Source organism: Sinocyclocheilus anshuiensis, unplaced genomic scaffold (assembly GCF_001515605.1).
Source record: "Sinocyclocheilus anshuiensis isolate Anshui unplaced genomic scaffold, SAMN03320099.WGS_v1.1 scaffold1099, whole genome shotgun sequence".
Lineage (NCBI taxonomy): Eukaryota > Metazoa > Chordata > Actinopteri > Cypriniformes > Cyprinidae > Sinocyclocheilus > Sinocyclocheilus anshuiensis.
This window is the reverse complement of record NW_015546105.1, coordinates 132651-147764: the sequence shown is the minus strand read 5'-3', so window position 1 is coordinate 147764 and position 15114 is coordinate 132651. Positions and strand designations below refer to the sequence as shown.

Genomic DNA, 15114 nt, shown 5'->3' with positions numbered 1-15114 from the left:
CTAAAAACGAACAATTGCTTTACGCCGAATTGCCGCTATTTGAAAGTGAAAGTAAAATGCGCACGCAGCTTTTACAAGCTATTTAGAAGCAAAAGAAAAGCGAGGAAAAGAGGGAACGCCCCCGCCCCCACGGTGATACCGGTGTTGTCACACTTCGATTAACAAAGATTGTTGTTAATTTTTCCTCACCGTCACAACCCTAACACAAAATTATGTCAAAATGTCCGTCTTGGTGAGTATCCAGTTAAACGCAGTCACGTTAAATAGGTTAAATAGTTGAGAAAGAGAACGCATGTTGTGTAACAGTATATTGGGTCCGTGGATAAAGGACCGCAGTGACTGCAGTCCAATATTCCTGCTGCTGTCTGTCATGTTAATCAAAGAACAAAAGACAAAGAAACTTTCACTTTCTGCTCTTGACTCCATACGTATTATAACTTTAATGGTAAGCATTAATCTGTATTTAATTTTTACAATGAAGACTACAGAAATTAAAGTAATCAAATGTTAAATAACACTGGATGTGTTATTTTACATTTGATTAATTTCTGTAGTATTTCTTACCTGAATAAAAACTTACTTAACCTGAAAAACTTAGTTTCATAGCTCTCTTTATTCTATTGCCTTTATTTGTGCTGTTGTTTGAAATTTTTTATTTGTTCTTATTTTATTAATGACTTTTTACTTGTGTTTTTTTATGAAAATAAAACTTTGCGTTGAAGAAAAGTCGATTTTTGTTTGTATATGATGTCAATTATAGTTCTTAGAAAGAAAATCGGAATCGGCAAAAATCGGTATCGGCAGATCACACTAACAAAAAATCGGAATCGGCCAAGAAAATTGCAATCGGTGCATCTCTATTCACAAGTTTTATCAATTTATTTTGTAAGAATGTCTGCACAATTTACATTGGTCTTCAAAAGCATCAACTTATGTACGACTTTTTAATCCCCTTATTAAACTGACCAAAAATATAATTGTTCTTTTTCCCCAGACTGTGTCTGACCCGGAGACAATCCTGTGTAACTCTGTGAAGATGATTCGTGAGAAGCTGAGCGTGTCAGGTGATGGGCTCGGTACTGAACATCGAGAGAAAGAGGACGATTACGTGTATGACTTGTACTACCAGGAGACGGCCGCACCAGGCTGGATCCAAGACATTCTGTCTGTCAGACCCTACACACAAGAGGGAGAGCTGGTTAGTTGTAGTGTTATTTTAGTATTATTTATATACTGTTATAGTTTTTATTAATTATATTTTTGTATTAGCTTTTGTTTTTTTATATTTTCAATTTTAGTCACATTTTTTGTCATTATTAGTTTTTTTTAATATTACAATTTAGTTTATTTCTTAGTTTTAGTTGACATTTAGTTTATATCCAGTTAGTGATTTTAGTGCTTCAACTTAAAATTAGTTCAGTTAGTTAGCAAGCAGCATTTCTAATTTCCGTTTAGTTTTTTTTTCATCTAATACTTATATTGTTTTATTTGAGCATACTTTAAATTAAATGCTTTTTTTACAGTTTTAGTTTTAATAAATGTTAATTATAATAACCCTGGTTAGTAGAACATCTCTGACACATTTTTACCTGGATTTAATTTGTTTTGTTTTGTTTTGTTTTTTTGTTTTTGATTTTCCTCTTACACAGGTCCCTGATGAAGTGGCCTGGGAGGAAGAGGTGTATGAAGATGAGGATGATGAGAATGCTGAAACCAACTGGAGAAATGACTACCCAGATGAGAGCAGTGAGGATGGCAGTGATGCAGAGGAGCGTTATGGAGGTCATACATCTAAGTGATATATTTTTTTCTCTCAGGCCCATCATTTTTGAATATTTTTTTAGGTTACACTTTATTTTAAGGTGTCCTTGTTACAGTGTAATTATACATTTAAGTGCTGAGTAATATTAATTAACTACATGTACTTACTATGTGGTTAGGGTTAGGGTTAGGATTAGGGTTTGGCTTAGGGTTACTTGCATGTAATTATGCATAATTAATTGTTATAATAATAGTAAGTACGTGTAACAAGGACACCTTAAAATAAAGTGTTACCATTTTAAAGGTTAATTTTACTCGATTTCTTAAAAAAAAATTAAAAAAGAAATAAAACAAGAAAAGCAAATAGCTTCTTATTAAAGAGTATAGTTTGCAGTTGAATCGGCTTATGATGTATATTATAACAGCCAATACTATGTCATGATTCTAAAAAGAGCATAATATTGTGGTTTAAAGTAAAACATTTGTCAGAATCAGAAAGAGCTTTATTGCCAAGTGTGTTTACACACACAAGGAATTTGTCTTGGTGACAGGAGCTTCCAGTACAGAAAGTACAGACTAGGGATGTGCGCGACGACTAATTTGACTGTCGTTTAAATGAACGTTTTGTATCCGACTAGTCGACTAGTCTAAAAGCAAGAAACCCCCAAAAGATGGTAAGAAAAAAAAAAACCTCTGTGCGTGCGTGTAGCATATATAATAGCCTATATTTGAAATACTTAATCTATGAATCACACTGTCAAATCCCTCAGTGAATTCTGCTTGCAGCACACTGGCCTCGCCTTATCATTTTATTTTAGGTGGTCATTAAAAAGAAAAAAAAGAAGAGCATACACTCAACATTGGTCAAAGCATAGCTTATTTATTCAAATCAGCTGGGGAAATGCAGAACAATGGAAAATCAATCAATAGCCTGACAGAATTCTTAATCTTCATATAACGTTAGCCAACATATTAAAACACACAACAATAGGAAGGTTTATCAAGAAATAGCATTAAACCGGCTTTTAAAAACATACTTAGTGTAGGCTATATTGTCTAAAAACAAAACAATGCCCATTTTACTTACTCAGACCATGCGTTATTTGTTCAGTGAAATTACGTGCCTGTATTGAATATGATTACGCATCGCTCCAGTAGAGTTATTGTAAGACAATTTGACATTACACAGTTTACACAAAACTTTTCAGTTTTCTTCTAATTCAAAATAATCCCACACCTTCTCGTCTTTCGCATGGTCATTTTTGAACTTGCTGCAACTGACATGAAGAAAACGCATGTGAGGTCTGAGGTAAAAATGTAGTTTCCGCCCAGATAAACTTTTAAAAATAATGTATTCTTTTTCAAACGTTTTATTTTAACTTGTTATTTAAAATGTTTTAAATGCAATGTTAAAATGATGGTAATTTGAATGAAAAAATCATGTTTTTGTTTTTCTTTTCTTTTTTCTGTCGTGTAATTGACTATTGTTTTCAGTGTCGACTAGTAAGAGCTGTACTTCTCCTGAAGTCCATTATCATCGCCATTGTTTTGAGCATGTTGAGTTCCAGGTTGATAAGACTGCACCAGACAGCCAGCTGCTCAACCTCTTGTCTGTAAGCAGACAAGTCTGGATGAGGCCGATGACTGTAGTGTCATCCGCAAACTTCAGGAGCTTGACAGTGGGGTCTTTAGAGGTGCAGTCATTTGTGTACAGGGAGAAGAGCAGTGGGGAGAGAACGTAACCCTGAGGGGCACCAGTGCTGATAGTTTGGGTCCTGGAAGGGAGTTCCCCCCCAACCTCACTAGTTGCTGCCTGTTTGTCAGGAAGCTGCTAATCCACTGACAGATGGAGGTGGGTATGGAGAGCTGGGTTAGTTTGGCTGAGAGAAGATCAGGCATGATCAGATAAGATCCTTGCATAATTCCCAGGTCTGTCGAAGTGTTGCAGGATGTAATGCAGTCTCATGTTGACTGCATCATCCACAGACCTGTTTGCTGTGTAGGCAAACTGAAAAGGATCCAGCAAGGGTCCAGTGATGTCCTTCAGGTAGGCCAAGACCAGTCTCTCTAATGACTTCATGACCACAGACGTGACAGCCACAGGTCTGTAATCATTAAGTCCAGTGATTTGGGGGGTTTTGGGGACCGGAATGATAGTGGAGTGTTTAAAGCAGCAGGGAACTTCACACTGCTCCAGAGATCTGTTGAAGACCTGTGTGAAATGGGGGCCAGATGGTCAGCACAGAGATTTGGACAGGCAGATGAAACACTGCCTGGGCCTGAAGCTTTCCTAGTCTTCTGTTTTCTGAAGACCTGGTTTACGTCCTCAACACAGACCTTAAGCGCAGGTTGAATATCGTCATACATCTAATGTATTTTTCTCTCCAGGATTCTGGAGTGAAGAGCACTCATACAGCAGGAGGAGCAGGGATCAGTACCAGCGGGACATGGTGGAGTTGGAGAATGACCGAGATGAGAATGAAGACGAGGAGGAACGAGAGTATAATGATTATGACTGAGAGCCTCTGTGTGTAGGTACGAGCATGAGAGAGGCCATTTTTACTGACGTGTGTTGAGTGAAGCTGTATGTTCTTTTGTCAAGAGTGAATGTGTGTGGTAGTCCATGTGCGTGTACTTGTGTGGGATGCTTTGACTTGCGCGTTAATGAGACGAGTGATTTACTATTTGCGATATTTTGCGATTTGTTTGATGTGAAGATAGTATGGAGAGAAAATGGTGATATCTTGAGTTTGTGTAAGTGTGGGGTGCTTTGTGCTGTCAGTTATGTGTGTAGTGTTTGTACATTCCCCGTATCTAAGGGGTGAGAAACAAAATACCTGTAAATATGTAGATGTGTATAAAAAAAATAAAGACTTCAGAATTAAACTGCAAATCTCGTTAATTACTTATTCAAACAGTTCTTGTCTGGTGTATATATATATATATATATATAAAGTTTTATTGATATTCTTTCAAATAAATTAATAGAAACACTTGTACATAAATGACAATAGTTGGAAAGCTGTTCAGTGTGTTTCATGCTACAAGGTAAACGTTTATCAGAATGACCTGTTTAAATCACATCTGGACTTCCATCCTGAGATTACTGGGATTTTCACCAGTAACAATGTATTGCTTGTTTGGCCAACAGACATTTAAAGATGATTTTCTGGAAACTGAATGATTCAAGAGCAATTTTCATGACACTTAGTATTGTAATATGTTTTCATTGGGACTGTTTTTTTTTGGTTTAAAACTGAAATCGAAGTTAACAGAATTTAAGAACACAGATAATAGAGGTCCATTTTAACAGATTTTTATTCTTATTTTACATGTATACTTGTAAAATAATGGAACATTAGGTCATGAATATTGTCTCAAAAGTCATGTAAAATTCATGGAAATTTATTGGTAGAAATGTGTATGAACCCTATTCATCTTTATTCTTTCCTAACTCTTTCCACAAGCGAACATGTGATGCTTCACTACATGTACAGAAGCATAGCAGCAGATTTGAATGTTCAAATGCATACAATCACCTTCCCTCTAAAAACCAGCTAAGGCATGTGGGTAATTATACAGGACTGACCTTTCTTGGTGGTTGGGCCGCAGTTGTGGAATAACCTCCCTTTAGAGATTAGACTTGCCCTTTCTCTGTCCACTTTTAAATCTCTCCTAAAAACATCGGTTTTCTTTGGCTTATAAATAAATTTCTATTATGGTCTTTGCTTAGTCTTCTAAGGGTTTATACGTTGTTTCTCGTGTTATTATTATATTTATTTTTTTTATTATTAGGGCGAGACCCTGTTTTAATAGTTTGGTTGTGCTGATTTTTTTTTTTTTTTACTATTTTTGAATCTGCAGCATTTTGGTCAGCTGTGTGGCTGTTTTATATGTGCTATATAAATAAATTGAAACTTGAACCCTTTGGCCAAGACAGAACACTCCAAAAACTGTAAGAGAACTGACACATTTGTGCCAAAGTAAATCACCATAAGGAAGATAATAAATAAAAAAATAAAATCTCCTTCACTTAAAGTACATAAATAAATTGACAGACATTTTAAAAACCAGATTCTAAAATAAAACCGTTAGATTTTTAAAAAGGGGTGTTATGTAACAAAAATGTTACATAAACATAAATAATCTAATTCTTGGCCATGTTCTTCATAATGGCACACACACAACCACTGCATCCTGTTTATGTACTCATTTCTCTGAGAGGAATACAGATGGTGTTTGGTTCATGAGCACTCCGTGCCTTTAAAAGCTTTAAAATGGGCTTCATTTTCATGCCATATGGTTCTTAAGGTCATATTTCTAATACTCATTGCACCATTACCTTAACAGAACCCTTTTATAATTAAGAAAAAGAAGAATCCAACGCAGTGACATTAAGAGTGCATCTGTGTCTTTAAAAGTGTGGAAGATCTTTTTCCCGTTTCTCCAGATATTGGTTTCCTCTCCCCATACCAGTGGGTTTGTGTCAAACGGGTGCAAGTGTTCTAATCAACAGTGTCTAACTCCGTGAGCACACAAAAGCAGGTGAACTGGGTGAAACGGGTGATGGCACCTGTGTAAGGGAGACACACACACACACACACACACACACACACACGTTAAAAAGCATCAGTTGCTGTCGTTTTGGTTGTAAATCAGTGTAATGAAAGGACAAATTAAAGTTTCACTGCTAAAGGCTGTGGTACTTACATAACAGTTTAGTGATGATGGGTGGCCGCTTGGACTCTGGAAGATAGATACCCAAGAAGTAAACAGGCACTCCAGAGAGGGCAATAGCAATTCCAATGAATGAGTTGAGTGTGTCAGAATAAAGTGGCACAGCCACCAGGAACACAACACACATGCAGAAGATGATGGGATACAGTAGACTCAACTATATGCACAAAGAAGAGAGGAAAGCAACATTAATTCACATGCAGTGTCACAAAATTGCACCTGATATTAAGGTGGAAACTCAATCTAGAAAGCTTGTCTGAAATCTGTCGTTTCAATTTCCCCTTCTCAATGATATTATTTCAAGATTCTGAACCAGTCCTAACTAACCAGTTATTTACACTAACGTTCAAAAGTTTGGGGTCAGTAATAAGTCTCATATTGTTCACCAAGGCTGCATTTATTTGATCCAAAAAAAAAAAAAACTGTAAAAACAGTAATATGATGAAATATTATTACAATTTAAAATAACTGATTTCTGTTTGAATACATTTTAAAATATAATTTATTCCTGTGATGGCAAAGCTGAATTTTCAGCATCCATTACGGCAGTCTTCAGTGTCACATGATTCTTCAGAAATAATTCTAATTTGCTGATTTGGTGCTCAAAAACAATTCTTATCAATTTTTAAAAAAAAATAGTTGTGCAGTGGAATTATTTTTGTAGAACCCATGATACACTTTATCATGGATTCTTTTATCATCAACTAAGTTAAAAAAAAAACAGCATTTATTTGAAACAGGAATCTTTTGTAACAATGTAAATGTCTTTAGTCACTTTTGATAAATTGAATGTCTTCACTGAATAAAAGTCTTAATGCTAAATAAAAGTATATATTTTTTAAATGTACAAACCTCAAACTGTTGAACCGTAGTGAATATAGCAGTATAGCTGTTTGTAATGGGTTTATGTGTTCAAAATACACTGTAATTGATCACACATACTTTTGCATGTTATTATTAAAACATTTTTATTTCATCTGAACAGTCTGTACTTCCTCACCTTCAGTGGTCGGGGCCTGTCCGGCTCTTTCCAGCGAAGGTAGATCTGCCCGGCAATAGATAGGCCAACGAAAAACCAGTAACTGAAGCTGTAATAGTTAATCAGCTGGAAAACATCCTCCACTGTAAGATAGATCAGAGCCATGGCACACTGCAGACAGAAAGCACAATCTAAGTGACTTGGTCCACTAGATGGAGATAGAAAACATTAAATGTCCCAGACGGAGACACTCTACAATTGCATCTATGTCTCGAAAGCTAAATGTAGTACATAAGAGGAACTTTAAAAATGTATAAATACATAAAATATATATTTCATATTATTATAATATTGGTATTAGTATAATATTCGTATATTAATTTAAATATTTTTTAAAAGGAAGCAAAAGTCACAGGAAATCATATTGCCAAAAAAAAAAAAAAAAAAAAAAATGTTATGATGCAATTGGTGTTAATTGTAACTGAAATGCACTTGCATTAAATAGCAGAGCTGGAACCGGTGTGAATCTCTCCACGTGAATCATAGACAAAGCATCTGGAAGGTGACCTTCTCGAGCTCCCACGAAGAACAACCTGCAGCAGCAAGAGACTCACTCTTTCTTCAAATGTATATGCATCATCTGTAAGTGCACCTAATCAGGATTAATATAGTTAATTAAAACCATAATAACTGAAATAAAAAATACAAAATTGTAACGTTTTTTTATTTCAGCTAGTTGCCAAGGCAACGTTTAATTTTAATTTAGTTTAACTTGATGTCCTAAAATAAGTAAAACTGAAATAAATACATATTTCAGTACAGACATTAATAAAAACTAATAAAAATGACACACAACAAAACTACTAAAACTTTTCAATTAAATGAAAACAATACAACTAATTTGAAATATAATAAAATCTACAATGGTATATCAATGATATTAAAATAACACTGCATTTAATCAAAAGTACTGAGAATTCAAATCAATTGAAATAAGTGCATGAAAAAAAGACAAAAGATACAAAACATCAAGATTGTAAGAAAATTAGTTTCTTACTTATTTACACATTGTTGACCTTAAAATCAATTGTATTCGAAAATTTCCTACATATACTTTTATATCATACATAAAACACATGAACAAACAAGTGCAGTAAGTATAAACAGGAATTTAAGTTCTCAGATCTTCTGAATTCCCATCAGCACTGGATGTAGGTTTTCTCATCACTCCCAAAAATCCTCAGCACACCACATTATCTGACACATGGAATAGTGGCGTGAACCCCCACACGGTCATTACCGCAAAGCTGCTCCAGATGGTGTGAGCAATAGAGTAGCTCCCTATAAAAACCACAGGAGCTGAACTAAGCTTTGTTCCTCCTCCTGGAGGTTAACACCAGTCATTAAGAATAAACTTGAGGAACAAAGCAGAGGTTCAAGTGGAATAATAAAACCATAAAGCCAGAGCAACTGTAGATGGCCATTTTCAAAACACGTAATACCAACACGGCTCCAAATTGGTCTCTATAGACAGGAAAATGAGAGAAAAGACTAAAGCTAGTGTTCTGTGATGCTATGTAGACATCAAGCTTCAGACTGACCTGGATGCAGCAATGATGGAAGCATTAAGACCTCCGTAACAGGATAAAGCAACCGCAATAGGGATGCTCCAACTCATCACTCCCAGAGTGTGGTCTGCAAACGTCTGTGGGACAATTAGGAAACATTAGCTGTTACACTAAAGACTCTACAAACATTATGACAGCACAGAAGACTATGAACTCACCACAGCGACAGCATCACTGGCGAGGATGGCACTCATGTCCAGCACAGCATAATAGGCCACGTTTGTGAGGATGTAGATGATTGTAACAATCGGCATGGAGATTGCAATGGAGAGAGGAAGGTTCCTGGGACATGCATGGACAGATGTGTTAGCTATCATACGAGTACCTATTTTTACATACTGTATCTTCACAACAGGAACTGAGGATCAAGTTTGTCTCAAAGAAGTACCTTTCAGGGTTCTTAATCTCTTCTGTGACAAAGTTAAGAGTGTCCCAGCCCGAGTATGAGAAAAGAGCCGAGTACAAGGCCAAAGCGATATCTCCTGGGTCGCGAGACGAGCCTTGGAAAGAATCCTCAAAGTTCATTGAGAAACCTGTGTGAGAAACATTACAAAAGTACAGTAACGGTTAACAACTTTTCAAGATCAGTATGTGTGGGAATGCATGTTGTATTGTGGTTTTCTTATTGTTAGATGGATTTACATATCTAACATACTCTTGCATAATTGATGTTTGTACATTCTGCTCAGCGACTACAAAAGAAAAATAGCCTTTAGGCTAATTCTTGCACATTTACAGTTATGCTTATTAGTATGCACTGTCCCTGTTAAATAAACTAAGGAAATACAATTTTTAAAATAGCTAATGAGAGAAACCGTAATTCAAGCCTTAAAGGGATAGTTCACCCCAAATGTTATAATTCTGTCAAAATTCTTTACGTAATTTCAAGCCTGTATGATTTTCTTTCTTCTGCAGAATATAAAAAAACAGGACAGGACAGGACAGGATTGGAGTGACATGAGGGTGAATAAATAATGAGGGAATTTTCATTTTTGAGTGTCTATCCCTGTAAAATGATTCAGAGCTCATGAGAGCGCAACATTTGGCCTGGACACAAACAAGCAAAACATTTGCAAAAACATCTTAAAAATCCCAAGTGCATTTTTTACCTTGGCACAGTTTCACTATCCCTGTGATGATAATGACGATGAGGGTCAGCACTTTGGCGTAAGTGAAGACATCCTGCACCCTGGTACCCCACTTGACAGAAGCGGAATTAATAAAGGTGAGCAGGCCTGCAATATCGTGAATAGTAAGCATGTTAGCATAAGAAAAATATATATATATTGACAAGTACTCTGACAAGGCAGGAATACTCTACACAGTTTTGCACAGATTTGTGCCCCGATTTGGAGTCTGGACGAGTCAACACTAGTTGCTGAAAGTCAGTCTGCAGATTTTAAGCAATCGGAGTTGACAGATTTCAAGTATATTGGTGGGCACAGACTCCTGTTTTTTTTAGCTTTAGACTATGATTCCATCCAGTCGGAGATCAAACATGTTTGATATTTTGAGCCATAGTAAGATCACATTGATTTACTTTGTTGTGCGTCTCCTAGAAAAGAGGTGCATGTTTCTCTATTCATTTTTGTTTTCCGAATGACAGTCTAGTAGTGTGTGATCCTCAGGCTTTCAGCGTATGATGCTCAATTTTTCTCTGTAGCCTTTTACAAAGTCTGCAAGTGTATGATGCCTAGTGTTTTAAAACATGCTCTGATTTTAAAAGTGATGCAATGCATTCTAGCCTTAAAGTGAATGACTACAATGGAATGCTGACTGTGTTTTTGACAACAACACAACATCCGTTACTCCCGAAAGACAGCAATTTAAAAAAACAATCAATACTTGAATGGATTAGTGGGGAGCAGTAGAAGTTTGATTGCAGTCATGGCAACTGTAATGTTTTCCTCTTTTAGAGTGGCATGTCTAATGACGCTGCTGAAGGTATCCAAGTGAAACAGGAATATGAGGAGAGGCACCACAGAACCAGAGGAACGGGCTCCCTGTACTCAAAAACAAGTTAGTCATTAACTACCCCATGACATTTTTAAAGTTAGACCTTAATGTGTAGAAAGAAAAACAGAGTGAGATAGACAAGAAATTTAAAGAATGGGAAAAACAAGGGTGTAGAGCAACAGCATGTACACGTTACTCACAAATACAAGCAGCAGCAATAAGCCGAGAAGCAGAATATGGAGGCTCGCAGGTGGGGAAGAGCGGCTGAACCAAGTAGTTGGCAAAAGTTATGGCAATTACAGCTTGGCCTGTCGGTTCGATGATAAGCAGCGATGTCCACAGACGTATAAACGCTATGAAGCCTCCGAACGACTCCAGGATGTAGGCGTAGCTGGCACCAGACTTAGTGATTGTTGTGCCCAGCTCTGCATAACAGAGTGCACCCACTACTGAAAAGATGCCACCGATGGCCCAGATAACAAGAGACAGTCCATAGGAGGCGCTGTAGATCAGAACACCCTTTGGCGACACAAATATGCCTGAGCCAATCATGTTCCCCACGATGAGGCTGATGCCGTTCAGAAGAGAGATTTCCTTTTTGAGCTGCATGCTCTCTTTGGGTTTTGAAAGGGCTGCGGAACCCACAGGCTGGCCATTCAGATTTCTGGATTTAGTGTCGTTCGCCATCCTGTCCACAGGTGTACGTGTTGCCACGTGGAGAAAGAAGGGGCCCTCGTCGGCCTGATCCAACCTGACAGAGAGCAGAAAAACTGAAGTTATATTAGGAACAATAGCTGTTGCTTAAAAAGATATTTCACTGCAAAATGAAAATTCAGTCATCATTACTCACCCTCATGTCATTCCATGACTTTCTTTCTTTAGTGGAACACAAAAGAAGATATTTTGAAAACTGTCTCAGTGTTTTTTGTTGTTTTTTGCCCATACAGTGAAAGTCAATGGGATAGTGTTGTTAAACTAACAACATTTATTTTTTATTTTTTTTGGTAATTGAAATAAAGCATAAATAAAAAACTAATAAATAATAGAATAAAATATAAACAGTAAACAAAAGACTTAAACCTAAAATGTTGTCTTGCTAACTAACAGAACTAAAAAAAGGTTGAAGTATTAAAATGATCAAATTAATGAACTAAAGCTAAATAGAAGTATTTAAAAAATGATCAAATAACTAAAAGTTAGACTAAAATTAAAATGAAAATAATAAAATGACAACATGTATAAACACTCATTTATAAAAATATATAAACACCAATTCAAAATATTAAATACTATAACAGTATATAAATAAAATATTACAATAATAACACTACAAATGGGGTTCAGAGTTGTTTTGGACCCCACTGACTCTCAATGTATGGACAAAAACAGTTCTTCTAAGAAACATTCTTCAAAATGTCTTCTTTTGTGTTCCACTGAAGAAAGAAAGCCATACAGGTTTGGAATGACACGAGGGCGACTAAATATTGACAGGATATTCATTTTGGGACAAAATATTTTGTGCATATTTGCTACTGCAAGATAACACTGGAGATCATGCAATTACCCACACATAATTTAAAAAGTCACATCTGGCCTCCAATGTCTACTGATGGTGTGAAGTCAGTACAGGCCAGTGTGATAAATATATTACATACATGCAAAACGTGCCGTTGCTAACTGACGAAAAGCTAGTGTGAAGATTGCATCATTGGGATTACGTAAACAAGAAAGTATTTCTTTGGTCAAACATGTTCATAACCCATCTTCCACTCAGAAGCTAAAAATATACATTTAATCCTGAGCTCAGTGGGGGTCTATTATGGGTATCTAAATGACGGAAATCACACATTTACTTCTGACTTGCTGTTTGTTGACCCTCTATAAATGATTAAGCATGACGTGTCCACTGCAGCCACCTCTCTTATTGTGGACAGCTGATAGCACATTCCTCTGATTATTTTACTTGAACCACTCACTTTAACATTCATCCTTGTAAAACACTCATTACACTAAGTGTGTCTGAAAACCAACAGTCCTCTTTGCTTGTCTTTCAAATAGAGGGTAGATCATTTTAAATTAATACATAATATAGCGTGCAATTGTTAAACAAGCACTGATTAAATTGTTCCCAAATTCTCCCCAGAGAGCTTTCCTTCCCTGAGGCTTGTTTCCCATCCTAGAAGATGTTTCCCAGAACTGCAACATTCACAAAAACATCTGCACTCATGATACATCAGTATACAGTGGTAAAGGGCAGTCCACTATCGTTGCCTTGGAAACTCAATGACATCATTTTAGTTTCGACTTTGAATGAGCAGAGCCATTTTTTGTGGGAACCTGTCAAGCTTTTGATTGATGCTCTTGGTGTTTTTTTCTTAGTGTGCTCTTATCTATTTGATACAGACTGACAAAAGTGCAAGATAAGATGTTTAATCCATACAGATAAATATTTAAATGGAAGTACAAACAATGTAGTGTGTGTTTGAATGAATGGGTGTTGTTCAAGGGATCTTTCGGAAAGAGAAAAAAAAAATGTTTTGGAAAGATGCATTTTCCATGTTGCATCAGCTGAGTGATCAACACCCGGTCTGTTTGTCTGTCCTTACAGCCTCATTGTCATTCGTGTCTAATAAAATAAGCTGAATAAGGTCCATGACAGTGAGTGGTTTCACATACATCCTTTTAATATTGTTTGTTTGTTATTCCTTATTAAGCAGTTTTAAAATAGTACACATAATTACATTTATCATCTTGCACTGTTCTCAATTTTTTTTCCATTTTGTCGACACATAGCCTAACAATAGTGTCATGTCAGTCTTATGCACACCCCTTCAAGTAAAGTGTTACCCAATAGGCTAGATAATCATTGTTTATGTAGGTATTCTTTTTAATACCTACATCTTCTTTTGTTTATTAAAACTAAACGCGTCTTATAAACAAAATAAGAAACAAAAGCTGATTTTAAAAATCACTCAAAAACAACCTCATCGACTTGGCACCCTGCGATCAAAACAAGTTCATACTTGGCAACCCTCTTTGTTACGACAAGACGCACTTCAGTCGCGTTAAAGTAAAGAAAAGAAAGGTCGGGCTCTATACAGAATAAGATATATTACATGTAATCGGCTGACACAAAAATAAATAAACAAATAAAACTGCACAAGTGTCTGAAACTACATGACATGCATTAGGAGACTTTAACGCTAGGTTGTCCCCGCAAGCCTATCAGCTGTTCAACAAAAGTGTAGCCTGTAACGTTACTGTGGGTAAGATTATGGAGCGATGAACTAAAGAATATAGCTCTTATAAATCCATTGTTCATAAAGTATATCTGGCATAGTGAATGACTGGAACTGGAATAAACCTAAAGCATTTTGTAATCGATTGGATGAGAAGCGACATATCCTGTTTTTCTAACGTAGAGCACAGCAGAATCTGAGACACGATCACCGTCTTTTTTACGGAGATATTTCCCCGCTCCGCTTTGTAATGAACACATTGAACACATTCAGTTCATGCATATATGAGAAATAATAATTAAAATGGAATTATAACAGGATAGCTGTTCTAGCTGATTTACCACAACCAGCCCAGTCCTTCTTATTATTCTTCTTTAAACGTAACGTTAAAAACAGAAACATGTCCTTACCTTATTGTGTCCTTTGTTTATCGTCTCTGTCTAACTGGTGACATTAGCAGACAGGGCAGCATCTTTAAACAACCCTGAAGCACGGAGGGCAAGCTGCCAGAAGGTCACGTGACGCCGGTCAAATTGATGTCACGTGGGTTTATTTGCAAATCAAACCAACTGTCCAACCCTCTTTGTCAGCAAACCCATTCAGGTGTTGCCCTATAGCCAAAAGCGACCGATTTAAAATTAATTAGTAAAATAGTAAAAGTAATTGAAGTAGTTTCTGATTAACACTGGTTCACACCTGATATGTTCAAAGTCAAGCGATTAGCTTTAAATAGACGAATAAGGAGTTGCTACAGAGGAAGGGATGAAAAGAATAAAAGGCCTATATATATATATATATATATATATATATATAT

The 15114-nt window shown here is 36.3% G+C and overlaps 2 protein-coding genes across 5 annotated transcripts in view; one reads left to right on the top strand and one right to left on the bottom strand.

The window, feature by feature from the left end:
- LOC107700602 (probable RNA polymerase II nuclear localization protein SLC7A6OS) overlaps window positions 1–15114 on the top strand; it is a 20752-nt gene that overhangs the window by 5595 nt on the left and 43 nt on the right. For 2 of the 3 annotated variants that reach the window (XM_016502323.1, XM_016502321.1), the window contains 3 exons: window positions 995–1198; window positions 1650–1782; window positions 4150–4647. In XM_016502323.1, coding sequence (XP_016357809.1) covers window positions 995–1198; window positions 1650–1782; window positions 4150–4280 — 468 coding nt within the window. In that variant the 3' untranslated portion in view covers window positions 4281–4647. Of the gene's footprint in view, window positions 1–994; window positions 1199–1649; window positions 1783–4149; window positions 4648–15114 lie in introns of those variants that run through there. The other variant, XM_016502322.1, reaches the window with a different exon arrangement.
- On the bottom strand, window positions 6049–14814 carry slc7a6 (solute carrier family 7 member 6). 2 transcript variants are annotated; one of them, XM_016502319.1, is made up of 10 exons: window positions 14711–14814; window positions 11262–11812; window positions 10215–10340; window positions 9494–9638; window positions 9264–9387; window positions 9079–9182; window positions 7974–8070; window positions 7499–7648; window positions 6472–6655; window positions 6049–6334 (listed from the first exon to the last, which is right to left on the bottom strand). In XM_016502319.1, the coding sequence occupies exons 2-10, from the start codon at window positions 11746–11748 to the stop codon at window positions 6267–6269; spliced, it is 1485 nt and encodes a 494-aa protein (XP_016357805.1). In that variant the 5' UTR covers window positions 11749–11812; window positions 14711–14814; the 3' UTR covers window positions 6049–6266. The 2 variants fall into 2 exon arrangements, with proteins under 2 accessions (XP_016357805.1, XP_016357806.1); XM_016502320.1 differs by lacking the exons at window positions 6049–6334; window positions 6472–6655; window positions 7499–7648 and having other exon boundaries at window positions 8061–8117.